The sequence below is a fragment of the Physella acuta genome, unplaced genomic scaffold, assembly GCF_028476545.2.
Source record: "Physella acuta isolate Inbredline_101_S28 unplaced genomic scaffold, ASM2847654v3 ptg000743l, whole genome shotgun sequence".
In the NCBI taxonomy this organism is placed as follows: domain Eukaryota; kingdom Metazoa; phylum Mollusca; class Gastropoda; family Physidae; genus Physella; species Physella acuta.
Window position 1 is genome coordinate 80,862 of NW_026732261.1, and position 27,398 is coordinate 108,259.

The window sequence follows — 27,398 nt, forward strand, 5'->3', positions numbered from 1 at the left end:
GCAGCTTTGATAAAAATGCCCCGAGATTATCATGGAAAGTTATAATATTCGTTCATTTTCCCTGAAGCTTCAGGTTTAAGCTTATCTTGATGTTCAAACACATCTACTAGGTATGATACTCTCTCCAACCACTCTATGTCGTTTTAAGTATACCAAAAAGTCTTGTTTCCTTCCAAGAACCACATGATTTCAGATTTCAATTCAAAAAACACAATAATTTACAACATGTTCTTTGACAGCCAGGGTACTGTAGTGTAGAAGAGCAGAACCTCGTGATCTATATTAATGTTTTCGCTCAGTTCTTTGAAGGCTCCAGATTTTATATAATTTACGACTTATACTAGCAATGGACTCTTGATGTCGATTGGTTTAGGGCAGTGGTTAGGGAGCTAATTCTTTTCTGTTTTCCGAAAGCCCGATTTTGAGCTAAACATAGATGGCGCACCATCCGTACAAACCTCCACAGCCGTTGTAACCCATTTTAATCATCCAGTTTCAAAAAAGGTATTTATTTTCTCCATGCTATCTTCACAAAAAAGCAACTCTTCTTTGCTATTATCCGCATGAAAATAGACATAGACCAGCAACTGCGAACACGAACTCACGTCTGTTGATTTATCAACTTGAAAAGCAAACAATGGCTTAATTTCAATAAAAATGTGTTATTTAACATTTACGTACATGCAGCGTTTGATGAGATTTTCTCCTATTGTTTTTTTTTTTTTTTGCTTGGCATTTTCTATCGCGACTTCATTTGATGCTTGCACTAATGCTGGTGAAAACTTCCTGTTCGATCAAGTCTCTGCCGTTTGCAACTAGCTTCTTACCGAAGAAAGAACTCCATATCTTTTTGGTGTGTTCCGAATGACTCGTCTCAAATGACGTTTTAGTTTTGAAGATTTCATAGATTCGTGACTGAGAACAACTTTGTACAGTGCGCTTTGTTTCTTCTCTATTACATTTCCAGTGATGTTAATGAAGCCGAATTTCAAAAATTCTTCTAAATATTCATGTTTTGTTTCAAATTACTAAGGTTTAGTATACCAGTTGGCGACCCCCCAGAAAGACCTTCGCGACCCCTAGGGGGGTCGCGACCCCCAGGTTGGGAACCCGTGCCCTAAAAAGTACTCAAATAGCACTCTTTTTGGAAAGAGATCTATGGAGCAGGGGCGTAGCGAGGGGTGGGGGGGGGGGGTGCGGACCGCACCGGGTGACAACAATTAGGGGGGGTGACACCAAGGCAAAAAATAGCAAAATATATATAGAAAAATGACAATTCCGCTTAATTACGTGATTAATTCGAGTGTTAAATAGTCTTTTAAGAAGTGCAAATCGAAAGTTTGAGGGGGGGGGGGGGGTGTAAATCGAAAATTGAAAGTTTGTCCCCGGGAAGGGGTCGCTACACACCTCTGGGAGGGGGGGGGGGGGTGACACCATTAAATGCCGCACCCGGGTGACATAGTCTTTTAAGAGGTGCACATCAAAATTGAAAGTTTGTCCCCGGGAAGGGTCGCTACGCCTCTGGGGGGGGGGGGGGGGGTGGACACCATTAAGTGCTGCACCCGGGTGACATCAGACCTCGCTACGCCACTGCTATGAAGTAAAGAGAATAATATGCCATGAGGCCTTGCCAAATCTTATTAATGCTAATATTAGTTATTAAAAATACATTCGACCAATACAGACAATTGTAAGGTTAGATTCGGTTGGTAATAGAAAAAAAATGCTACGATGTGTCAGTCTAGTCATGGATAGGCACCTTCTTCACAGAGTTTTTTCCAGGCATCTCTTCGTCGAGGGGGACGGGGACGCGAAGCCCCCCCCCCCCCCGAACGAAATGGAGTTTATATAGATCATATATACTTTTACCAGTGTCCGCCTCGGAAAATTTAGTCCGCCCCCCCCCCCCCCCCCCCAGAAAAAAGTCTGGAAGAAATACTGCTTCTTTAAACCAACATTTTAGTACAGAAGTCGACCACAAATGGGCGTCTTCATTAGCTGAAACAATGAGGCAAAAAAAAAAACGACCACAATATATGTGCGTCCAGTGGCGTAGTGAGGTCGGGTGGATACGTACTCAAAATTTCACATACAAGTATTAGATTGTTTGCGTAGGTTTCTGTCAACTTTTGAACAATTTCTGATAACGAAAAGTGGTATTTTACTCGTGTTAATTAATCATTTTTATTTTCCGAAAAAGGTACCAGTGTAGACATACTAAAAAAAATACAGAGGGAGCCACCAAAGGCGTAGCGACCCATCCCCGGTACCCGGGGACAAACTGTCAATTTGGCGCCCCCCCCCACTCGGGAGCAACCTTCCAATTTTCAATTTGCACCCCCCTTAAACTTTCGATTTGCACCCCCTCCTCTCAAACTTTCCGATTTGCGACCCCCTCCCTTCAAACTTTCATTTTGCACCCCACCCCCTTATATTTTTAATATTTATAATGCAAAAATGCAGCTAAAATGAGACTTTAATTTGTTTTTTCAAACCCATTTTGGCGCCCCCTAAGGTCGGCGCCCGGGAAAATATGTACCCCCCCCCCCCGCCCCACCCCCCCCCCCCTTCGCTACGCCTCTGGGAGCCACCTCTCTCCTGATCCCCCATTTGGATATCCTTCTTGTCTGGATTTCATATATCATTTGTATGGTTTTTCTTAGTCACCTAATTAACATCATCATAAAGCTGGAGACTTAAACATACACAGTTTCACTCAGACATCTATATCTATTCGGGGAGGCGTGTAAAACGCCCCCTCCCCTCCCCGTCACATTTCCCAAACGAAATAGATTTGATATTAAAAATATATACTTCAAGCAGAGTACCCCCCCCCCCCTCCACACCGGAAATTCAAGTACACCACCCCCCCCCCAAAGAGAAAAAATGTCTGAAAGGACCACGGGCAGTGATTCTTCCATGCATCGCTTCGGGAGAGGGGGGGGGGGGGCGAATCCCTCCCCCCGAATATAGTTTACCGACCCCACCCCCTCCTCCGAACGAAATGGAATTTATATAGAAAATATATACTTTTAACAGTGTCCGCCCCCTCCCCCCCCCCCGGAAATTTTACCCCCCCCCCCCCCCGGAGAAAAATGTGAAAGGAACACTGATCGCCCTGGTGCCACAACGACCCACCTTGCCTGTACAAAAATATTTAGCTTTTTGTAGTGTTACACTTTTTATACAGCTGTTTGGAATTTCAATTTGGATCTAGATCTAGGTCTAGGTCTAGGTCTAGGTCTAGATGTCTAGAATAAACGGAAATCGTATCCAGTATGTTTTTAACGGTGCCCTGTCAAAACGGCCCGGGACAAATCGGCCCCGTCCAAAACACGGCCCCGTTAATACGACCCCGTCAAATCGACTCCCGACAAACCGACCCCGTCAAAATAGCCCCGTCAAAAGGGCCCCGACTTATTGGCTCCCCTCAAATGGGCTCCCGTCATATTGACTTGCGACATATAGGCTCCCGACAAATGGGCTCCCGATATTTAGGCTCCCGACAAATGGACTCCCGACATATTAACCCCTGACAAATAGGCTCAGGACATATTGGCTCCCGACAAAGCGGCTCCCGACATATTGGCTCCCGACATAAGGGCCCAAGACAAATGGGCTCCCGGCTAATGGGCTCACGACATTTTGGCTACCGACAAATGGGCTCCCGACATATTGGCTCCCGGCAATTGGGCTCCCGACATATTGGCTTTTGACAAAATGACTCCCGACATATTGGCTCCAGAAAAATGAATGATATGACCACTATTGGCATAAAAGTAACCATTGTGTCCTACCTCCAATACCACCATAACCTCTTTTTAATACCCGAATGAAATTATTTTTTCATGAACCAACATTAATTCACAAACAAATCGAGCCCTTAACAGCTAAATTCCACCAATTCTAAAGTTTTGATAATGTTTAATTTACAACAGAAAAGATCTGTTGCTTAAAAGCGAGCACAGAAGTGTAAATGTATGCAGAGCCGGCGTTAGGAATACGCGGGGCCTAGGGCCAACCATCCGCGCGGGGCCTGCTTTTTTCCATTATATATATATATATATATATATATATATATATATATATATATATATATATATATATATATATATATATATACATGTGTGTGTGTGTGTATAGTCCTATATAATATGCAAACACTTATAATAACACATAAATGTTTTGGAGTCTATAAGACTTTAATAACAGATGTTTACCTCTCCCACGTTTTAACCCAATGTTCTTAGTGTTTTTTTTTCTTGCTAAGATATTTAATAACTTTTGACAGATATGTAATTCATACCAAATCACTTAAGAAAATTCAATCACGTGCCAAATAATTAGGAAAATAAAGTTGTTTAAATTGTTTGTTGATGACTAATTGTTAATATAAAAGCATGGGCGTAGCGAGGGGGGGGGGGGTGCGGACCGCACCGGGTGACACCATTTAGGGGGGGGGGGGTGACACCAAGGCAAAAAATAGCAAAACATATACAAAAAATGATAGTTCCACTTTAAAAAGTGGTTAATTAGAGTGTTAAATAGTCTTTTAAGAGAAAATTTGATAAATCCCGACAAGGGTGGAGAGGGGGGGGGGGGGGGTGACACTATGACGCAAACCTGCTAATGATAGAGAAAACATGCTACATCAACACTTTTAACTTTCTTAAAAAAATAAAATAAATCACTCTGTCTAATGCCCCTTGTTATAGATCCTAAGGGCCTCCCCCCCCCCCCCCACTCATCGCCCTCTTCCCACCCCTCTGCACGCAACTGAATGTTAATTTTGTTATACCAAGACAAGTAGGGCTACATATGCGACATCTACAACAAGAAAGTCAGGACTAGCGTTCATCAGGTCACTAACTGTCTACTACAGGCATCCCTCTGCTCACTAAAAGGACGTCTTCATCGGTCCGCATACAATAGAGTATCTTTTTACCTGTTTCCCAAATTTACATCCCATGTCAGGTCGGGGGCTGATTCGCATCCAACAATCTCCAGTCAGCTCAGGTCAAATGCCAGGCGATCGTACCCTACACAAAGGGGAGGGGTGACACTGTTTTGGTATCGAATTACGGCCTTTCCCAGTTCAGGTGGGTGATAACTCACCAACATCAACCGTGGCCTCAGTTAAAACAATCAACAACTTCGGCATTCGACCATTTAGTTTTTTCCCCATTGAATTCAGCAACAATTTAAGTTTACAAACTAATTAAGATAATGACTAATAAAAATAACAAGCGCGGGGCCCCTTCAGGCGCGGGGCCTAGGGCGGCCGCCCCGTTTGCCACCCCCTAACGCCGGCTCTGAATGTATGATATACATAATGTTAACATGATAACAGCATTTTGTTTTGATAACCTACAAGCACAGTGGCGTAGCGAGGTCGGGTGTCACCCGGTACGGCACTTAATGGTGTCACCCCCCCCCCCCCAGAGGCGTTGCGACCCTTCCCGGGGACAAACTTTCAAGTTTTCGATTTGCACCCCCCCCCCCCAAACTTTCGATTTGCACCCCCACACCCTCAACTTTTTCTCTATATATTTTGCTATTTTTTGCCTTTGGTGTCACCCCCCCTAAATGGTGTCCCCCGTTGCGGTCCGCACCCCCCGCCTCGCCTTCGCTACGCCTCTGCGTTAGGCTACAGAGGAGTTAAACGAAGAGTTCAACTTCTACTTACGATGGATATTTTTTAATATATAAATATTCTGAAGGCAACATTTTGTATTTTATATGTCCTGATTATGTATTTATACTATATTATTATGCATGCCTACTACTACTACTGCTAAAAAGTTTATTTATAGGCTGATTCTCTCAATGTCTTGCACGACAAAGTGATATAGCCTGTAGTGTTATTATAAAAATTGGGCTCTGTTTGACCCACAAACACTGAATCCCACTGCCGAAACGTTGGGGGGGGGGGGGGGGGGGCTTTTTGGAACTTTTAACCTTTTTCTTTTTTAAAATTATTTATATGTAACAAATATTAAAATTCCATTGTAAAAGTTTTAATTTTTTATGAGGGAAAAGGGCCCCTATGTGCCTTGGGCCCCCATGCCTTGCTTACGCTAGCTTTACGGTAGCTACGCCACTGTGTCAGTGGTCCTTTTGTCTGGAGCCAAATTGACAGGAGCCTTTTTGTCGGGAGCCAAAATGACGCTAGCCTATTTGTCGGGAGTCGTAATGACGGGGGCCGTTTTGTGGAGAAACTAAATGGCGGGAGCCTATTTGTCGGGAGTCGTAATGACGGGGGCCGTTTTGTGGAAAAAACTAAATGACGGGAGACTATTTGTCGGGAGCCAAATTGACGGGAGCCTATTTGTCAGGAGCCTTATTGACTGGAGCCCTTTTGTCGGGAGCCTATATAACGGGAGCCTATTTGTCGGTAGCCTAAATGACGGGAGCCTATGTGTCGGGAGCCTATATGACGGGGTCCATATGTCGCTGGCCCTTTTGACGGGGCCGATTTGACGGGGTCGTTTTGACGGGGTCGTTTAGTCGGGGTCGTTTTGACGGGGCTGTTTCGTCATTGGCCGAATTGACGCCGCACGGTTTTTAACGGTAATATAAATAAAAGTGGCAGTATAGAGAGAAAATAAAAACTCAATATTTTACGCTTATATTATAAAAAATTTCCGATTTATAAAGCCATTGGAATAAGAAATGGTCTCGAAATTTTATCCCATCTTTAAATCCTTGAGAACGACCTTACGGTAAATTAGGTTAATGTTGATAGTCTCTTTGCCATAATATGGTAATAACCATCATGAATACTACTGTTCAACGTACTATGGGCATACATTTTTTTCTTATATAAAGTGTATTTCTTTTGTAATTAGAATATTAAATATTGTTGAAATTGTGTGAATTATATAGATCTATATATTTAGATTTCGATCTAGAACTAGATCTAGAGATATAGTTGTTATTTTTTTTTTATTTTAAAATAAAAAATCCAAATGAGAAAAATTACTAGATCTATTAATAGCCCAACCAAGGGGAAGCTACTAGATCTATATATTTTGTTTACAGTCGACCCGACCATAGTTCACTCTCGTTTTAAGTTTAGAATTTGGATCTAGTCTAGACGTCTAGACTCTAGAATAGTAACTAGATAAATAGTCTCATGTTTATTGGGAGATGGAACGACTCCGACGCTCACTCAAAAATTATATTCACGCTTATTGAATGTAAATTATACATCTAATTAATTGTTAGCCAAGAGCTAGCCATTGGTAGTCTAGTCTAGCGTAGTCGTAGTCGAAGTAAAATTCGACCTCAGCGTTGTACTTTGTTTTCTCAGCAGTGCAATTTGTTTTACAAGAGTTAATTCAACTGAATAGGCCTATGTTGATGCATTTAATTTTTAGGTGATCTATCATTTTAGGTACGTAAAATCGCCCGCAACTAGTAATGTGAAAAACAGGTGACTCCTTAAATTTTATTTTAATAATTATTTCACATTTTGAGGAGGATTTGTTTTGAAAAATACAAAAAATGTTTCCTTGCTTAATTTATGTAGATCTACCTGTTTTTATTTTTAAACAACTGAATTAAAACTTTTCAGTAATAAATGAAGACTAGCGATGTTTCTAACAGATGCAACCGTGCTCATTTACTATAGCAGCCATCTTGTTTATTTTTTTAATTGTAAACTTATAGTGCAAGATTCAGGGGAGGCCACTCTAACTTACAGATGGCCGCTTTTTATATAGCAAATCCTGCTAGCAAACACTGCTGTTTAAAGTTAATTTCTTGCCTATAGGCCTATTCAATTCAATATTGATATATTTAGCCATTGATTTAGGTTTATTATTCATTAATCTATAATATTTGACACAAATATATCACAATATACTTCTATTAAAGCCTTGACAATGATGTAACTTTTTTGTACATTACTAGCCGCGGGCGATTTTACATACCTAAAATGATAGATTACCAATTTTTAAACCATATGGATTTTTAGAATATAGATTTATATATTCTATAGTCTATAGGCCTAGATTAGGCCTAGGATAGATCTAGATTTAGTTAGACCAGAATCTAAGTCTAATCTCAAGTGATAATTAATAATTAAATTCTAATTCTAGCTAGAATAGATCTAGATCTAGCTCGAGTCTGCTAAGTAAGGCCAAGTTGGCAAGTATAGTCAAATGTAGTTGAGTAGTCTAAGATCTAGATCTTAAAGTTTAATTAAAATTAGGCCTATGTCTTCTTCAAAAAGTAGATCATCTTTTTAAGTAGGCCTAACACAAACAATAAAAAAAACCTCTTAGGTTTAACATTCTTACACAATATTATGGAATATTATTATTATTAGGCCTACACATGAACTGCTTTTCATAAGTTTGTCAATATTCTAGATGACACCTAACTGTGTCTCAACTGTCTGATTTTCAACAACTGGAAACTTTAGACCAGGGACTTTGACATAAGGTCTAGTCTAGATCTAAATAAAGTTAAAGATCTACATGTGATTTGTATATGTTGTAAAGTAAGTAGCCTAATTTTAAACTTGTAGATCTAGTCACTAATCCTATCTAATGTATCTATAGGCATATTCAATATTCTATCACTTTAGTAAATTAGCTTATGAACTCCATCAGGCTGTAGGCCTATATATATAATGTTAATTGTAATTGTGAGTAATGCAAGTCAAATTGAAAGTTTTTTTTTTTTTTTGTTGGTATTGCTCCTCTCCATCCTGACCCTTAATGTGAATTAAATAAATAATTTTAGTTAAGTTTAAGCTCATTAATACATTATGGATGATTTTTTCATCCCCTGTTATACAGTGCCAAACTTTGTAACCCCTTTTCTGTCTTATAGATTTATTAGCTCTAGCAATTCACAGATGAATTAAATGTACCATAGGTCATGGCAAACCAAAACATGACATGCATTGAGATGATTAGCATCCCAGCCATGTTGCAATCAACATTCCCCCTTAAGAGTACAAGTGTAGGCCTTTTAGTGATGATAATGTGGCTGGCCATGCTGTAGGGAGGAATTAAAATTGACAGCTAAGCACAGCATTTATGGACAACCTTTTAAATAAAAAATATATTTGCAATGTGAAATACATTATTTAGAACTGTATTTTTTTTAGAACAGTTTTAATATCCTTTATTAAAATGTTGACAGCTCAGCATTTCCTTAAAAAACCACCCTAAAATTATAAACCTACATACATCTAATTTCTAAATTTATTCAATCAAGAGAGCCAGACCACATTTGGGTTGACTCTGCAAAATCTAAGGTCATACAATTTTAATGTGACCCTAGCATTGTTTTTAAAAGCAGAACAACAAATCAATACTTGGCAACACTAATAAGTGGGTCACATACTTGACTAGTATTAATTAACACCAACGGATATTTTGCTTCAACACTGTAGTGAAAGCGGATGAATGGGGGTGTATGTTGTTGTACCTGTTACCTTATTCCGTTCGTCCTTGTTCATTTCTCGTGCTGTGAGTTGTAATAGTTCGGTTTGTACCAGTTTATGTAAGGGTATATAAGGTGTATAAAAACGTGTGTGATTACCTCAGATTTGTCCAGATCTCCATGGTTAGTACAGGTTAGGTTTATACTAGTATTTAGCCACTGTATCATAGTTTTACTAGCTTGTGTGTTTTGTGTTTAGAATAGACTGTGTTAGGTGTAGATAGTGTAGATATTATTAAATTCTTTTAGTTTCAACGAGCCTTTGTTTTCATTCAGTCACAAAAAGTGATAAAATTAACACTTTAATTTGAGAATGTAAATTGTGTGTAGTGGGGGTAAAAGCAGACTTAGTTACTGAAATAGCAATATATATAACTTTCTGTTTATATTGCGATTTGCGACATGTAAATAGCAATACTTTAGTAGCAACCTAATTCTATCACTAGCCCCTGCCATAGTCTAAAACATTGGACAAATTATAACATTTCAGATCACTTTGAGTTTTTTCTTTAAATTATTCTTAAACATCTGAATTTTTATTGAAGCATAAAATCTACATTAATTCTAAAGATCTTTTAAAAATTGTCATTAGTACACTTAGCAACTAGTTCACTTGTACCATATGTTAAAAATAAAATTGCCATTGGTACAATTAGCAGTGTGTTCACTTTTCCCAACAAACATGTATGTGCTAGAGAGTACTGTAAGAACATGTCTGTCCTAGTACACATTATAACCTTTGAACCCAAGTTGTCCTATTTTACAGCCAGTGGTATTTGAATAGGGTTGGAAAAAAATTCATTCTGTTAAGTCATAAAGCACTGGTTAAGTGTCTGTGACAGGTTTAGGAACTACAGGTATCTTCACAGAATGTGTGTGAATGTATCACCTGAAGATGTTTTATTCTTTCTGCAAGGTCACCAAAACAGAAAGTGTTTAAATTTCTCCATGCTGTCTGCAATTGTTTACCTGTAGTACCTTTGATGTGGTGTTTGTTTACCTCTAGTACTTGTGGTGTGGCTGTTATTGTTTACCTTTGGTACCTGTGGTGTGGCTGTTATTGTTTACCTGTAGTACTTGTGGTGTGGCTGCTATTATTTACCTGTAGTACCAGTTGTGTGACTACTATTGTTTACCTTTAGTACCAGTTGTGTAACTGCTATTGTTTACCTTTAGTACCTGTTGTGTGGCTGCTATTGTTTACCTTTAGTACCTGTGGCATGACTGCTATTGCTTACCTTTAGTACCTGTTGTGTGGCTGCTATTGTTTACCTTTAGTACCTGTTGTGTGGCTGCTATTGTTTACCTTTAGTACCTGTTGTGTGGCTGCTATTGTTTACCTTTAGTACCTGTGGCATGACTGCTATTGTTTACCTTTAGTACATGTTGTGTGGCTGCTATTGTTTACCTTTGGTACCTGTGGTGTGGCTGCTATTGTTTACCTGTAGTACCTGTGGTGTGGCTGCTATTGTTTACCTGTAGTACTTGTGGTGTGGCTGCTATTGTTTACCTGTGGTACTTATGATGTGGCTGATTTGTGTGGTAGATGACAGGCTAGACTATTTCTTTATTTTCTCTTATCTATCTGTCAGTCTTGTTTACAGAATTAGGTTCCTTACTATCAACCAGAGAACCAACAAAAGCTGGTTACATGGTTAGGGTTAGGGTTAGATGAGTTAGTGCTACTCACTGCTCAGGTTTACATTAATGGCTAGAGTGAGTGTTTTGTTGCTGGTGATCTAGATTTAAAGTATGAAGTTAAATTGTTCATTCAGACATTTAAAAAATATTTCCATTCTTATCTATATTCTTTATCTAATTTATTTTACTGTTAAATTAGAGCTGGTTAGTGCAGTTTATTTTTTTTTTTAAGGATTTAGGACTAGAGAAGTGTAATATGAGTGTTTATTTTTCATAATGTTATTGGTAATGCTCATTCCAAGAATCAAACTGTTAAACATGTCTAGAGTTTTAAAAGAAAAACAAACACCCAATTCAGAAAAAAGATAACCTATTTTGTTTATGAGTTTGTGTAAGTAGAATCAAATTGTGTCAGTGATTTCTCTATCTAGGGCGTAACAGGAAAGTACCCAATAAGTGATAAACTAATTTCTTCACACAGCTGCATGTGCAGGTCTGCACTAAAAAACAACAAGTGCACATTGAGATAGTTGATTCACTGATCATATGCCTGATGGTAACTTAACAGGAAAGTACCCAATAAGTGATAAACTAATTTCTTCACACAGTTGCATGTGTTGGTCTGCACTAAAAAAAAACAAGTGCACATTGAGATAGTTGATTCACTGATCATATGCCTGATGGTAATCAATGAGAGCTAGATAAAAGGAATACAAATTCCAAGGTGGAGTTTGCCCCTTGGACTTTAACCTTTACAAATGGTGACCTAGGTTCTTTTTTTTGTTCTAAAAATAGACTATAAACAAACCAGTCTTGCAATGCACTCATATGAGCAGAGAACAAATATTTTAAAAACTTGGACAATAAAATAAGGGGACAAAATGAAAGGATCACATTGTTGAAGTTGAAGAAAAGTAAATAGTTTCTTTTTGAGTGGCATGTACAAACTTTACATTCTAGGCCTAATGAAATTTCCATTTTTGATGACACTAAGTATGTAATGCTAATTAATATGGATTATAATTTTTACTTTACATTATTGCTATTTTCATCATTTTCTTATGTTTTTCACATTTTTTTATTATTATTTTCTGACTATATTTAGATGGTTTCTCACGCTTTTTTATATTCAAGGTTTTCTTTTATCTCTTTATTTTTTAATTTGATCTTTTTTTTTTTTTTTTTAATTTTCTCGTAACAATTTTCTTATCAAGGCTATTTTTTAAAAATTTTCTCATGGCTATTTTCTTATGTTCTCATGGCTATTTTCTTATGTTCTCATGGCTATTTTCTTATTTTCTCATGGCTATTTTCTTATGTTCTCATGTCTATTTTCTTATTTTTTCATGGCTATTTTCTTATTTTCTCATGGCTATTTCAGACAATAAAATATGAATAATGGAGCCATGGTTACAGTGAGTAAAGAGCCAGTAACTCCTGTGGCAGTTAACTCTGCTGAGGTAGTTATCTTTCCTTTAAATTTTTTTCATCTGATGAGTAAAATTAACTTTAGTAAAATTAATTGTAGAAAAATTAAATATAAATTTGTAAAGGCTAGTTGTGTTTCTATCATTGCTATTAGTGATCTTGGCAGATAAAAAAACAACAACGTAAGTTTGTTTTATTACCATTCTATATTTGTATTACTTGTTTGCTAATTTCTTGTTCTATTTTACATTAATATTTCATATTTTTAAAACATGTTTCAGTTTGCTTTCACATAAAATTTGGATGTTTCATGTAATCTTTAGCAATAAAAAATAAATTAGACAACTTTATTTGTTTATACATAACCTTCTAAGGTTGAAGGTTAAGATAATACAATTCTTAAAGCATTAACATCAATTCTATTATTTAAAGTTTTATATCAAAACGAAATACTAAAATGAAAATGATAGTTGCAATAAGGCATATTTATAAACAGTTAATAAAAAAAACAGATATTGTTAGTAACACTTGCTAAACTCACGGGGGCGAGACTTAAAGCCACCTCACCCACAAAACAAACTGGCCGTTGGGGGAGGGGGGAAGGAGGAACGACGGACAGACAAAGTGTGAGAAATGCTTGATTAATTATCCTGATGTCATCTTCTTTGATTAACTACACCACTGGAGTTGGTTATACCTATTACAGAAAGAGAGGGTAATCTCACTATCTAAAGACAATTGTTTAACATTCATTGTCTGTAAGTTGTGAGGCTACTAACCTGTGTTCCCTCTAAGCTGCGCTGTTGCGCGGCAGCGCACTAACTTTCAACTGCCGCGCAGTCATTTTGTAAAAAAATTTGCCGCGCAGTCATTTTGTAAATTACATATATCATTTTATAAGACTTTTAGAACACCGCGCACACAAAATACTCGTTGCACACTAACTTTTTCCCTTGTTACTAACATTTTTTTTAGAAATTTTTTTTTTATTTTATTAATAATATAAAAGAACAAGTTATATTTTTTTTGGTTAATTCTTTGGCTATGTTTCTAATTGAAGTTTTTAAAATCAAAGGTGATGTCACGTACTTGACCTATGGCATAAAATACTCATTAATTTTTTTCCCCCTCAATCTATTTGGTACAGGAACACCTGGTTGTCATATTAAAACACCCAAAACTGTTGATCTCATGCCAGACTTGAAGCAACTTGTATGCTAAAAGCATATTATATTTAGATATTTATGTCAAAGGCCAGCTCTCTTAACACATCTTCGTTGACTGTGTACCTAAACATGAATTTGTTAGCTTTTAAAAAAAAGCTGTGCCTGTTTTAACTTTAGGTACTCATTCTGCCCATGGCTAAAATTAGAAGCAAGATTGCTGGGGAGGGAGGTAAAGATGAAGAGCATTATCATCAGGAGGAACACAAGATCAATGAGAAGGTAACTCCTCACATTCCATGACCAGAGTTATCTATTCTTGATATAATGTTTTAATTAATTTAATAAAAGTCATTGTTTTAGCCAAACTATCAAACAGATCAAATTTCTGTTGGTGTATTAATCTACAATAACAAACCATTAAGTGACTATAGCTGAAAAAACAAAATTACACTAGTGACTAATACATGGCAATCAAACTGATTTCTAAGTCAGTCAGTCAAGAGTTTGCATGTTAAGGCCTGTCTGTCTAATGGGAGGCATCTCCTGAGCCAACGATTTCCATACAGAAAGCAAAAAGTCAAACAATAAACCTCATTCTAGTAGATCTGAACAAACCATCAAATCACTGTATCGGAACTCACGTGTTAAACAAAACATAAAATTACTTAACCTCAACTGTCCTTTTATAAAAAATATCAAATTATTAAAACTGAAATATCCTGTAACAAAAAAAAAATATTAAATTACTTTTCCTGAATTATCCTATTACTAAAAAACTAACCTAAACTATCCTATTACTAAAAAATTAACCTGAACTATCCTATTACTAAAAAATTAACTTAAACTATCCTATTACTAAAAAAATTAACCTGAACTATCCTATTACTAAAAAATTAACCTGAACTATCCTATTACTAAAAAATTAACCTGAACTATCCTATTACTAAAAAATTAACCTGAACTATCCTATTACTAAAAAAATTAACCTGAACTATCCTATTACTAAAAAATTAACCTGAACTATCCTATTACTAAAAAATTAACTTAAACTATCCTATTACTAAAAAAATTAACCTGAACTATCCTATTACTAAAAAATTAACCTGAACTATCCTATTACTAAAAAATTAACCTGAACTATCCTATTACTAAAAAATTAACCTGAACTATCCTATTACTAAAAAAATTAACCTGAACTATCCTATTACTAAAAAATTAACCTGAACTATCCTATTACTAAAAAAATTAACCTGACTTATCCTGCTAGTAAAAAATTAACCTGACTTATCCTGCTACATCTACTGATCACATCTCCCCCAGGTTGCTGATCAACACAAGGTATTTACAGCTTTGATAGCTGGAGCTATGGCGGGAGCCCTGGCTAAAACTGTCATTGCCCCACTGGACAGGACCAAAATTAATTTTCAAAGTGAGAAACTTCAAATATTACATAGCATGGTGTACATAATAAATGTGAAACTTCAAATATTACATAGCATGGTGTACATAATAAATGTGAAACTTCAAATATTACATAGCATGGTGTACATAATAAATGTGAAACTTCAAATATTACATAGCATGGTGTACATAATAAATGTGAAACTTCAAATATTACATAGCATGGTGTACATAGTAAATGTGAAACTTCAAATATTACATAGCATGGTGTACATAATAAATGTGAAACTTCAAATATTACATAGCATGGTGTACATAGTAAATGTGAAACTTCAATTATTACATAGCATGGTGTACATAGTAAATGTGAAACTTCAAATATTACATAGCATGGTGTACATAGTAAATGTGAAACTTCAAATATTACATAGCATGGTGTACATAATAAATGTGAAACTTCAAATATTACATAGCATGGTGTACATAGTAAATGTGAAACTTCAAATATTACATAGCATGGTGTACATAATAAATGTGAAACTTCAAATATTACATAGCATGGTGTACATAGTAAATGTGAAACTTCAAATATTACATAGCATGGTGTACATAATAAATGTGAAACTTCAAATATTACATAGCATGGTGTACATAATAAATGTGAAACTTCAAATATTACATAGCATGGTGTACATAGTAAATGTGAAACTTCAAATATTACATAGCATGGTGTACATAGTAAATGTGAAACTTCAAATATTACATAGCATGGTGTACATAATAAATGTGAAACTTCAAATATTACATAGCATGGTGTACATAATAAATGTGAAACTTCAAATATTACATAGCATGGTGTACATAATAAATGTGAAACTTCAAATATTACATAGCATGGTGTACATAATAAATGTGAAACTTCAAATATTACATAGCATGGTGTACATAATAAATGTGAAACTTCAAATATTACATAGCATGGTGTACATAATAAATGTGAAACTTCAAATATTACATAGCATGGTGTACATAGTAAATGTGAAACTTCAAATATTACATAGCATGGTGTACATAATAAATGTGAAACTTCAAATATTACATAGCATGGTGTACATAGTAAATGTGAAACTTCAAATATTACATAGCATGGTGTACATAATGTGAAACTTCAAATATTACATAGCATGGTGTACATAATAAATGTAAAACTTCAAATATTACATAGCATGGTGTACATAATAAATGTGAAACTTCCAATATTACATAGCATGGTGTACATAGTAAATGTGAAACTTCAATTATTACATAGCATGGTGTACATAATAAATGTGAAACTTCAAATATTACATAGCATGGTGTACATAGTAAATGTGAAACTTCAAATATTACATAGCATGGTGTACATAATAAATGTGAAACTTCAAATATTACATAGCATGGTGTACATAGTAAATGTGAAACTTCAATTATTACATAGCATGGTGTACATAATAAATGTAAAACTTCAAATATTACATAGCATGGTGTACATAATGTGAAACTTCAAATATTACATAGCATGGTGTACATAATAAATGTGAAACTTCAAATATTACATAGCATGGTGTACATAATAAATGTGAAACTTCAAATATTACATAGCATGGTGTACATAATAAATGTGAAACTTCAAATATTACATAGCATGGTGTACATAATAAATGAGAAGCTTCAAATATTACATAGCATGGTGTACATAATAAATGAGAAGCTTCAAATATTACATAGCATGGTGTACATAATAAATGTGGTAATTAATAAGGTGAAAAGCGTGCTTTTTATATTTAAAACAATTAACAATGTTATCATAGGCTAGGATAATGCGCATATCTGTTAAAAAATGTAGGTAATATATGATTGTATTAATAGATAAATATATACTAGTAATAGGTAAAAGTAATATAATTTTTTGTACAAGTTAATTCTACCTTTCAACCTTGTAGACAATTGCACAGATGAAATAGAGTTTATCTTATGCCGTGACTACAGCTTATATAGGAATGATGTGATATGGCAGCACATTATTTGGTAAAGGGTGTGATTAATAAACCACAAGTCTCAAGTTAAATTTGTGTTTGAGTGGGTTGTGTCCCTCAAATGACAGCTGTTATGGGTACCTGACTTTGGGGAAGTAAACATAGCTTGGCCTAGAGCTGACCAGACTATCCCCTCTATGCAGTGGCAAACTTATGAATTCTACTTTATCTGCTGTATTAGCCCCAAAGGCTAGCTGCATGACATAACAATAATCTAAAAATGCGTATACCTAAGTTGCAGGTAAAGTTTATATCAGTAGCAATTTTGCATTTTTATCAAATATAACTCTGTATATGTTCTTGTTCTTAAGTTTTCATCAATTAGACCATACAATATTTTAGTTAATCCAGTTATGTAAAACCCATTACCCTTGAAACCCCACTAAAACCTGTTACCCTTGAACCCCCAGTTGCCAACAAGAGATTCTCCGCCAGAGAAGCCATCCACTTCCTGTACCAGACTGTGAAAGAGTCAGGCTTCCTGTCCCTATGGAGGGGCAACTCTGCCACCCTGGTCAGGATTATACCATACGCTGCCATCCAGTTCAGCTCCCACGAGCAGTATAAACTTTGGTTGAACTTCAACAATAAAAAGTCAGTGGTCTTTTTTTTTCTCAATTTTTAAAAAATTTTTCAGTTTCATTAAGCTTAACATGTTTTTTTTGTGTCTATCAGTTTTATAAAAGAATTGTTATATGTTAAAACTGCTTTTTAAGCTGCACTGAAAGCTACAATTTTACTCCATTACTTTGTATTTTATTTTCTAGAAAATTCTTTAAGAGTGTTGATTTTTCCCAATTATTTGTAATGTAGAGATGTTTTCATTATTCTTTTTAATATAAATATTTTCAACATTCACAGATCAAAATCTGATAAAAATTTTATTAAGTAATTATTATTAAGCAGGTATAAATACTTTATAAGTGCTGGATTTTAGGGACAATATTACCTTTTCAAATAGATTACAGTCAAAGGAATTTCTGTTTTAACTGTAGGCTTTGATGTAAATTGATCTCCAAAATTACATAATTATATAATATATTCTGTTTTTTGTAGTAGATGTATTTTGTTAGCCTAAATATAACGCTTTTCTTTCATAAATGTATTTTAACTATGATTGAAAAAACATAAGCTAATGTTGATTTGTTTTTTTGAAAAGGGGAGATAAAAAAAGCTTTTTTTTTCTTCCTTCTTTTCTGCAGGCATTTACCTCCACACTTACGGTTCCTGGCAGGGTCTTTAGCAGGCGTGACCTCTGTGGCCTTCACCTACCCACTGGATCTGTGTAGGGCCCGTATGGCTGTCACTCCCAAAGAGACGTTAGTTTTTTTTAAAAATTCTTATTCTAGCAGTAATAAGAAATTTGGTTAACGATAATTTAAACTGAGAACTTTTTAAAATTAAATTCAATGAAGAAATTATTGTGAGGTATATTAATTAAAAATTTGGAGTTAGCCACATCTGATTGATTTTGAGGAAATCGACTTTTAAATTTATTTTGGTTAATATTCCTAGGGTTTTTGATATTTTACCATTATATAATTTATTTTAATGTATACCTTTTGGATAAAAAATTAGTATACTATTTTAATTGCCGATGAAGATGGCTATAAGAGTAACTTGTTATTTTCCATAAATGGACTTTGCAGGTTTGGCAAGTGGCCTTGTCAAATAACTCCATTAAATTTTGACTTTTTAAATTAGTTGCTGTACTGGTTTTTTTTATAATTGAACAGCTGGATTGGGGTAGAGAGGGTGGGGTGGAAATGGGGCATGAGAATACAGTTTCCTGCAGTACCTTTTCAAATACTACTGTACCGAAAAAGGGGCAAAAAAAAAAGTTGTTTCTGTGACCCTTGGTGATGTAGCATTTAGTAAATTCCCTTGCCAGACATATTTACTTCCCTTTACACGTCGGGTGCACATCCTAGCTAGTGTATTCCATGACTACAGCCAAGGAATTTACTCAGTTTGGCTTTTATTTGCTCTGCTGTTGATTAGTAAGTTGAAACATACAGTTTTACTATACGATAATTTACAAATCGTATAGTTAGTTGATTATTAATTTTCATATGCATATATTTTATTAATTAATTGAGGACTATGCATATTTTTAAAATTAATTAATTGATGGACTATGCATACTTTTTTATTAATTAATTGATAGACTGCATATTTTTAAAATTAATTTGTAGGTGGACTAAGCATATTTGTGTATTAATTAATTGATCGACGGATTAAGTTTACTCTACAAAATATTGCAAATCAAATTTAGTAGATGAATATAAATGTGTTTATTAATGTTTACTTGACCAGGTACAATCACATAGGGGAAGTGTTTATGAAAATGTGTTTATCAATGTTTACCTGGTCAGGTACAATCACATAGGGGAAGTGTTTATGAAAATGTGTTTATTAATGTTTACTTGACCAGGTACAATCACATAGGGGAAGTGTTTATGAAAATGTGTTTATCAATGTTTACCTGGTCAGGTACAATCACATAGGGGAAGTGTTTATGAAAATGTGTTTATTAATGTTTACTTGACCAGGAACAATCACATAGGGGAAGTGTTTATGAAAATGTGTTTATTAATGTTTACTTGACCAGGTACAATCACATAGGGGAAGTGTTTATGAAAATGTGTTTATTAATGTTTACTTGACCAGGTACAATCACATAGGGGAAGTGTTTATGAAAATGTGTTTATTAATGTTTACCTGACCAGGTACAATCACATAGGGGAAGTGTTTATGAAAATGATACGTGTAGAAGGAGTACGGTCGATCTACCGCGGGTTCACCCCCACCATGCTTGGATCTATCCCGTATTCAGGATCCAGTTTCTTCACATATGAAACTTTAAAGAAATTTCATGCAGGTAATCAAGTGTGGGAAATACGTTAACACAGACATACATTGACACAGACATACATTGACGCAGACATACATTGACACAGAAATACATTGACACAGATTAAGTTTTCATCGCAGGCCATCCTAACACATGCAAAAGGTGTAGAAGGCACTTGAGTTAAAACAAAATTTTGTCGGTTATTTATTCCTCATATCTAAGTAAAAAAATAAAATACCCTTTTAGGATAAAAGTTCAGTGGTACAGATAAAGTAGAGTTAGTCTGTTTCTGTGACCGCATCCTAAAGCATGCAAAAGGTGTAGAAAGCACTTGAGTTGTTATTTTTTGGGTGATTTATTCCTCATAGCTAAGTAAAAACAAGTTAATTAAAAAGTCTAGTGACATTTAAGCGCAATTTCCTTATGTTATCTAAAAATAGCTCTGTCGTAGCGTAAATCAAGAGCAGGGTTAGTAAAACAATTGGTTAGTTATTAAAACGTTTTTTATTAACATTTTTTTCAGTATTTTACATGATTTATTTACAATAGAGTTACATGACTAAAAACCATTGCGCGCCTACTGAACGTGATGACGCAGCCATTGAACGTGATGGCGCAGCTATTGAACGTGATGGCGCAGCTATTGAACGTGATGACGCGTGTGGTGTGGTTGGATAAATATGCCTACTAATTCGGTCCAAATTTTAATTAATTCAAAAAATTTGTTGTGACCGAACGAAAGGATATTTTTGAAAACTTTCTTCAGCAATATTGTTCTAAATTATGGCAGGAATCGATTGGTACATGTTTCAAGTCGCTAAGTGGTCTGGTTGCCGAGATATGGGCCAAAAACTGCTTTTTTTCGAGGTTGTTTGGCTTTTCCGGGAAATCCATGAAAGAAACCCGGAATTTTTATGGCCTATGTTCATCCTCGTAACTTGCTTAACATAATTGCTTTTGGAACTAGTCATCGATATTGCTTCGTTGAGGAGAAGATACGACTTAAAGCTGCGGACACACATCCATCCATCCATCCATCCATCCATTCATTCATACATTCATACATCCAGAAATGACGGGTTAATAAACGCAATTCTCCAGAATGGAAATTGCGCTAAAAAGGTTATATACCCTTTTAGAGAAAAATTCTCAATGGGACAGATGAAGTAGAGTTAATCTCTTTCTATTTAAGAAGGAATAGTGTATGCAGTACCTTAACTTTCGCTGACTAATGTCAGGTACCTATCTAAGCTGGGTAGACTCACTGACATCCTACAGACTCAAACTCTGGGAATCTAACTTGTGACCATTGGGCTCATGCACTCTACCACTTAACCATGCTTCTTATATCAAAGCAGCAAAAGTTAAAAATAAATGTAAAATAAAAATCAGATATTATAAAGTTAATGTAAATGGTTCAAGTATGTAACAAAGTATTAATAAAATGGAGGTGAATTTAAGACACTTCGGGATATTTAAATGACTGTTTAATTTAAGTATACAATAATTTTGTGCGTGAATATTTTTTTATTGATATTAAAAAAATAAATCAGTTTTATTATATACATAAGTGTTCAGGTTTCTCAATTTCATAGAAACCATCTAAAAATTAGACACAGCCCCAGTCAGGTCTATAGACTATGCATATTTTGATTCCTCTCTTGGTTCTCTCAGAAACCCACAAAGGCAAAGACCCAACGCCCATAGAGAGAATGTTGTTTGGTGCCGTGGCTGGAATGGTTGGCCAGTCTGCCTCGTATCCCTTGGACATTGTTAGAAGAAGAATGCAAACTGCTGGTAAGGTTTTCTTTTTCTTTCTCTTCTTTGTTTTTAATTGTAAGTGTCTGGGAGTATTACATTTATGCACAAGTCGTTAGATGAGTTGGGTGAATCAGTAGGGTGTAATATCAACTATATCTCAGTGACAATGTTGATACAATACTTCTTTCTTATTCTGTGCGACGCCCACTTCCACTGTAACACACCTCCTTCCTCCCGCTCACAGCACACTCGACCAGTGGCTTCCCTTGTTATCCTCGCTCACTCCGTACAACAACATACATGTCAACACACACGTCAACACACGCTGTCCCTCGACAGTCGCTTCCCTTGTTACCCACATTCACTCTATACAACAACATACACATCAACAAACCCAACCAGACTCAACACTGTCAAACAATACAACAATAAGGTTACAAACACAGCCTACACTGTCAAACAATACAACAATAAGGGTACAAACACAGCCTACACTGTCAAACAATACAACAATAAGGGTACAAACACAGCCTACACTGTCAAACAATACAACAATAAGGGTACAAACACAGCCTACACTGTCAAACAATACAACAAGGGTACAAACACAGCCTACACTGTCAAACAATACAACAATAAGGGTACAAACACAGCCTACACTGTCAAACAATACAACAATAAGGGTACAAACACAGCCTACACTGTCAAACAATACAACAATAAGGGTACAAACACAGCCTACACTGTCAAACAATACAACAATAAGGGTACAAACACAGCCTACACTGTCAAACAATACAACAATAAGGGTACAAACACAGCCTACACTGTCAAACAATACAACAAGGGTACAAACACAGCCTACACTGTCAAACAATACAACAATAAGGGTACAAACACAGCCTACACTGTCAAACAATACAACAATAAGGGTACAAACACAGCCTACACTGTCAAGCAATACAACAATAAGGTTACAAACACAGCCTACACTGTCAAACAATACAACAATAAGGGTACAAACACAGCCTACACTGTCAAACAATACAACAATAAGGGTACAAACACAGCCTACACTGTCAAACAATACAACAATAAGGGTACAAACACAGCCTACACTGTCAAACAATACAACAATAAGGGTACAAACACAGCCTACACTGTCAAACAATACAACAATAAGGTTACAAACACAGCCTACACTGTCAAACAATACAACAATAAGGGTACAAACACAGCCTACGCTGTCAAACAATACAACAATAAGGGTACAAACACAGCCTACACTGTCAAACAATACAAGGGTACAAACACAGCCTACACTGTCAAACAATACAACAATAAGGTTACAAACACAGCCTACACTGTCAAACAATACAACAATAAGGGTACAAACACAGCCTACACTGTCAAACAATACAACAATAAGGGTACAAACACAGCCTACACTGTCAAACAATACAACAAGGGTACAAACACAGCCTACACTGTCAAACAATACAACAATAAGGGTACAAACACAGCCTACACTGTCAAACAATGCAACAATAAGGTTACAAACACAGCCTACACTGTTCCACATGCACGTTTCATACAATTTACAGCACCACAGTAATGTTGGACAGGATTGGCCTGTCGACTCAAATTTCAGCCTACTTTTCTTCCTGATTTTGCTTCCAAAGCCTTGTTTCATCCAAAAACAAATTACAAGGCAGCAGTTGTTTGATTTTAAATTTTCTCATAGATGGGTTGCTGTCCCCAGCTAATAAGCCTCATCTGTCTTGGGGTTCGAACTCTGGACTTTTCTGTTTAGCAACCATGATCTTTACTGACCCTATCAGTTTTTTGATTTTGGAGTTTTCTCTCTTAGATGGGAAGATAACAGACTCATGTGCCCGGGGATCTAAATTTACCCCATAACAACTCTAAAATCATTGGGTTTTTTCCAGCAGATGTAATATTATCCTCTCAGACCTCATGGTCAATAGGACAGATGAATTAGAGTTTAAATATTTCTGTAACTTGAAATGGTTAGTGTTGCCACTTTTAAGCCCCGCCACCTGTTATTTCCCTAACCTGAAATAGGTTTCCACTCAAACTATTTGGGCTCACTAACGTCCCACAAAATCACGCTTGAGATTTGAACTTAAGATTTTGGGCTAGCACTCATGTGTTCCACCTCCCAACCACACCTTTCCATTTTTTTACTAAGCCCTTAATTTATATTTAAAAAAAAATGTTTCGTACGCACTTTAAATTTTTTATAGCTAAGCACTTTTTCTGTTTACAACAGGAGTCACTGGTCACATTCACGACTACACCTCTATCATGAACACAGCACGGCTCATAGTGAAGGAGGAGGGGTTTATACGAGGGATGTACAAAGGTTTGAGCATGAACTGGATTAAAGGACCAATCGCTGTCGGGGTCAGCTTCACAACCTTTGACATACTCAAGCATTGGTTGCGTAAACTTCCATACTTTCAGGACGACTCGAAGAAAACATGAGCCGACGTTGACGTTTAGAAATTATTTAAAAAATTCTTTTTGGAATTTTCCAGTACGACGGATTGAAACGAGAAACTTTTGCTTGTAATGATTGAGACCAGCAGTTTGTGAGTCGAGGATTGGAACGAGAAACATTTGCTTGTAATGATTGAGACCAGCAGTTTGTGAGTCGAGGATTGGAACGAGAAACATTTGCTTGTAATGATTGAGACCAGCAGTTTGTGAGTCGAGGATTGGAACGAGAAACATGTGCTTGTAATGATTGAGACCAGTAGTTTGTGAGTCGAGGATTGGAACGAGAAACATTTGCTTGTAATGATTGAGACCAGCAGTTTGTGAGTCGAGGATTGGAACGAGAAACATTTGCTTGTAATGATTGAGACCAGCAGTTTGTGAGTCGAGGATTGGAACGAGAAACATTTGCTTGTAATGATTGAGACCAGCAGTTTGTGCGTCGAGGAGAAAGTGTTCTTACGAGGGTACAATCCTGACACAAACCTTCCACAATCTGTGATTGTGGTATAACAGATTGTGGTATACACTGCTGGGGTGATATATTGATGCCTTTTGTGATTCGTGTTTAGACGGTTTTGATAAAAATATCCCCGTGTGTATAGAAAACTGATTGTCATGTGATATTTGTGATTTCAACTGTATACAACTGTAAACACTAGCCTAGTTGGGACTTGTCAATGAGTGCTGATAAACAGATAATTAGTTTTACAAACTAGCCTAGGTTGAATTAATTAATGAGCATTGTTAAACAGATAATTAGTTTTACACACTAGCCTAGTTGGGACATATTAATGAGTGTTGATAAACAGATAATTAGTTTTACAAACTAGCTTAGGTTGAATTAATTAATGAGCATTGTTAAACAGATAATTAGTTTTACACACTAGCCTAGTTGGGACGTATTAATGAGTGTTGATAAACAGATAATTAGTTTTATAAACTAGCCTAGGTTGAATTAATTAACAAGCAATGTTAAACAGATAAAACACTAGCCTAGTTGGGACTTGTTAATGAGTGCTGATAAACAGATAATTAGTTTTACACAGTAACCTAGGTTGAATTAATTAATGAGCATTGTTAAACAGATAATTAGTTTTATAAACTAGCCTAGATTGAATTTATAAATGAGCAATGTTAATCAGATTATTAGTTTTACACACTAGCCTAGGTGGACATAATTAATGAGCACTGTTATTAAACATGATTAATTTTACAAACTAGCTTAAGTGGACTTACTAACTAACCAAGGTGGACATAATTAATGAACATTATTAAACAGATGATTAATTTTACAAACTAGCCTAAGTGGACTTACTAATGGGCATTGTTAAATAGATGAATAGTTTTACAAGCTAGTCTACTTTGACAGAAATGATGAGTGCTGTTTAAAAGAATAATTTAATGAAGAGTAAAAGAAGGAACTTACAAATAGATACCCAAAGTTTTTTGCACAAACTCATTCATTAGTTGGATGAGCTAGCAACAGTATTATGAATAGTCTATTGCTATAGTCATAAAATAAAAATATTTTTTAATAGTTGAAAGAATCTGTTGACATTTTTTTGAGTTCTTGTACATTTTATTTACTTTTTTTTTTCCAACATATGATCTACATTTAAAAAATGTAAATATTGCTTTAAGGAAAGAGCTTAAAAACTTATTAAAATGAAAGATATACAGTTTTTGCAGAAGAACATAAATTTATCTTTTACATTAAAAAAAATTAAAGGCAAATAAAAAAAAAAATTACTGCTGTTGAAAAACTAAACTGGTGATTAACAAATACAAGTAGTTTATAACATCTCAAGTGATGTAAATTTCAATTTGTAAACAATCGTTAAAAAAACTACCTTGTTGTAGTTATTTGATGAAATCTACAAGCTGAAAGGGAAAAGAGAGAAAAACAAAACTTTTTAAAAAACAAAAATCAAGTCACATACATGTTTTTCTGTTTTAAGAAAAGTACTTATTTAAAATGTTTCAAAACCTACGATTGAAAATTATTTTTAATTACAAGGATTTGGCCAACACAAAATGGTGTTAATAAAGTTGAAATGTATTTAGGAAGATTTCTTTTTTCCCCACATGGGTTTAATGTCCTGTGTTGTGTATTTTTTAATATAAGTGAGAGATGAAGAAGAACTTATTTTAAGAAAATTTAGAGAAACAGAAAACAAAATATGGTCTTTTTCTGTGCATGTTGACTAAGTTTTTAAGAGGAAAATAAATATCATTAATATAATTTTTAATATAAATGGACTTTTGATACTTTTTTCACACTTAAAATAATCAACTGGTAAAATATTACAAAGCTGATATTAGATATTTCAGGTTTCATTAAAAAATACTTCATAGAATTTACTGCTCTGAAACTTGTGTATTGGAAATCTTAAGTACATTTTAATTATTCTGATCTATTTGAATATGAGTGCCTTTATAAACCATAAAACTAGTTTTAATAAGTTTGTTTTTTAACCAGATGGTAATGTTTAAATAATTCACTGTCATCCTAGTCCCTAGTAGTTGTATTAAAATAACGTAAGTATTAACAGCTGCATGTATATATTTAGAATGTATTCAAACACGGTAAAATATTTGCTTCAGTATGGAAAGGAGAATTTTAGAATTTATTAAAATTAATAAGGTTAAATCATTGTCTACAGAGGTTTGCAAAAGTTTTTTTTTACAATATTTAATTGTTACTTTTCGTGCAAAGAAATATTAACATGTCTATTTTTTGTATAGTGTACAACTTCACATATTTATGTTAATGTGTTAAATTAAATCACATTAAATAATTCTGCAGCACGGATGTAGAGTACCTTACATTTTTCCTATCTTCACTATTTTCACAATTTGTTCTGCATTGATATAGCACAAGTTAGATATAAGAAAACTTTCTTCCACTATATTCACAATTCTTCCAGCATTGATATAGAATACTTTTTTCTTTATCTCTAATATTTTCACCTGAAGTTTCTAACTTTGGTTTTTAAAATGTTGTAAAACGAAAATTTGAATAGTTAAAACAATAAATGAACATTGGAAAACCAAGCTCGGTCTTAACCAAGAAAAGTAATTTCCAATTAC

General features: G+C 35.1%; 1 protein-coding gene across 4 annotated transcripts; it reads left to right on the forward strand.

Annotated features, from left to right (window-relative positions):
* The first annotated feature begins 7,063 nt into the window (after nucleotides 1-7,063).
* LOC131950185 (mitochondrial coenzyme A transporter SLC25A42) lies at nucleotides 7,064-26,884 on the forward strand. 4 transcript variants are annotated; one of them, XR_009388295.1, is made up of 11 exons: nucleotides 7,064-7,199; nucleotides 8,376-8,506; nucleotides 12,482-12,560; nucleotides 13,872-13,973; nucleotides 15,015-15,123; nucleotides 17,581-17,764; nucleotides 18,373-18,489; nucleotides 19,900-20,051; nucleotides 21,699-21,821; nucleotides 24,079-25,029; nucleotides 25,557-26,884. XR_009388295.1 is itself a non-coding variant. In XM_059312240.1 (10 exons), exons 3-10 carry the CDS (start codon nucleotides 12,492-12,494, stop codon nucleotides 24,291-24,293), a joined length of 1,071 nt encoding a protein of 356 aa, XP_059168223.1. In that variant the 5' UTR covers nucleotides 7,064-7,199; nucleotides 8,376-8,506; nucleotides 12,482-12,491; the 3' UTR covers nucleotides 24,294-25,278. The 4 variants fall into 4 exon arrangements, 3 of the variants coding, with proteins under 3 accessions (XP_059168223.1, XP_059168224.1, XP_059168225.1); XM_059312240.1 differs by lacking the exon at nucleotides 25,557-26,884 and having other exon boundaries at nucleotides 24,079-25,278; XM_059312241.1 differs by lacking the exons at nucleotides 7,064-7,199; nucleotides 8,376-8,506; nucleotides 25,557-26,884 and adding an exon at nucleotides 11,895-12,014 and having other exon boundaries at nucleotides 24,079-25,278.
* The last annotated feature ends 514 nt before the right edge of the window (nucleotides 26,885-27,398 follow it).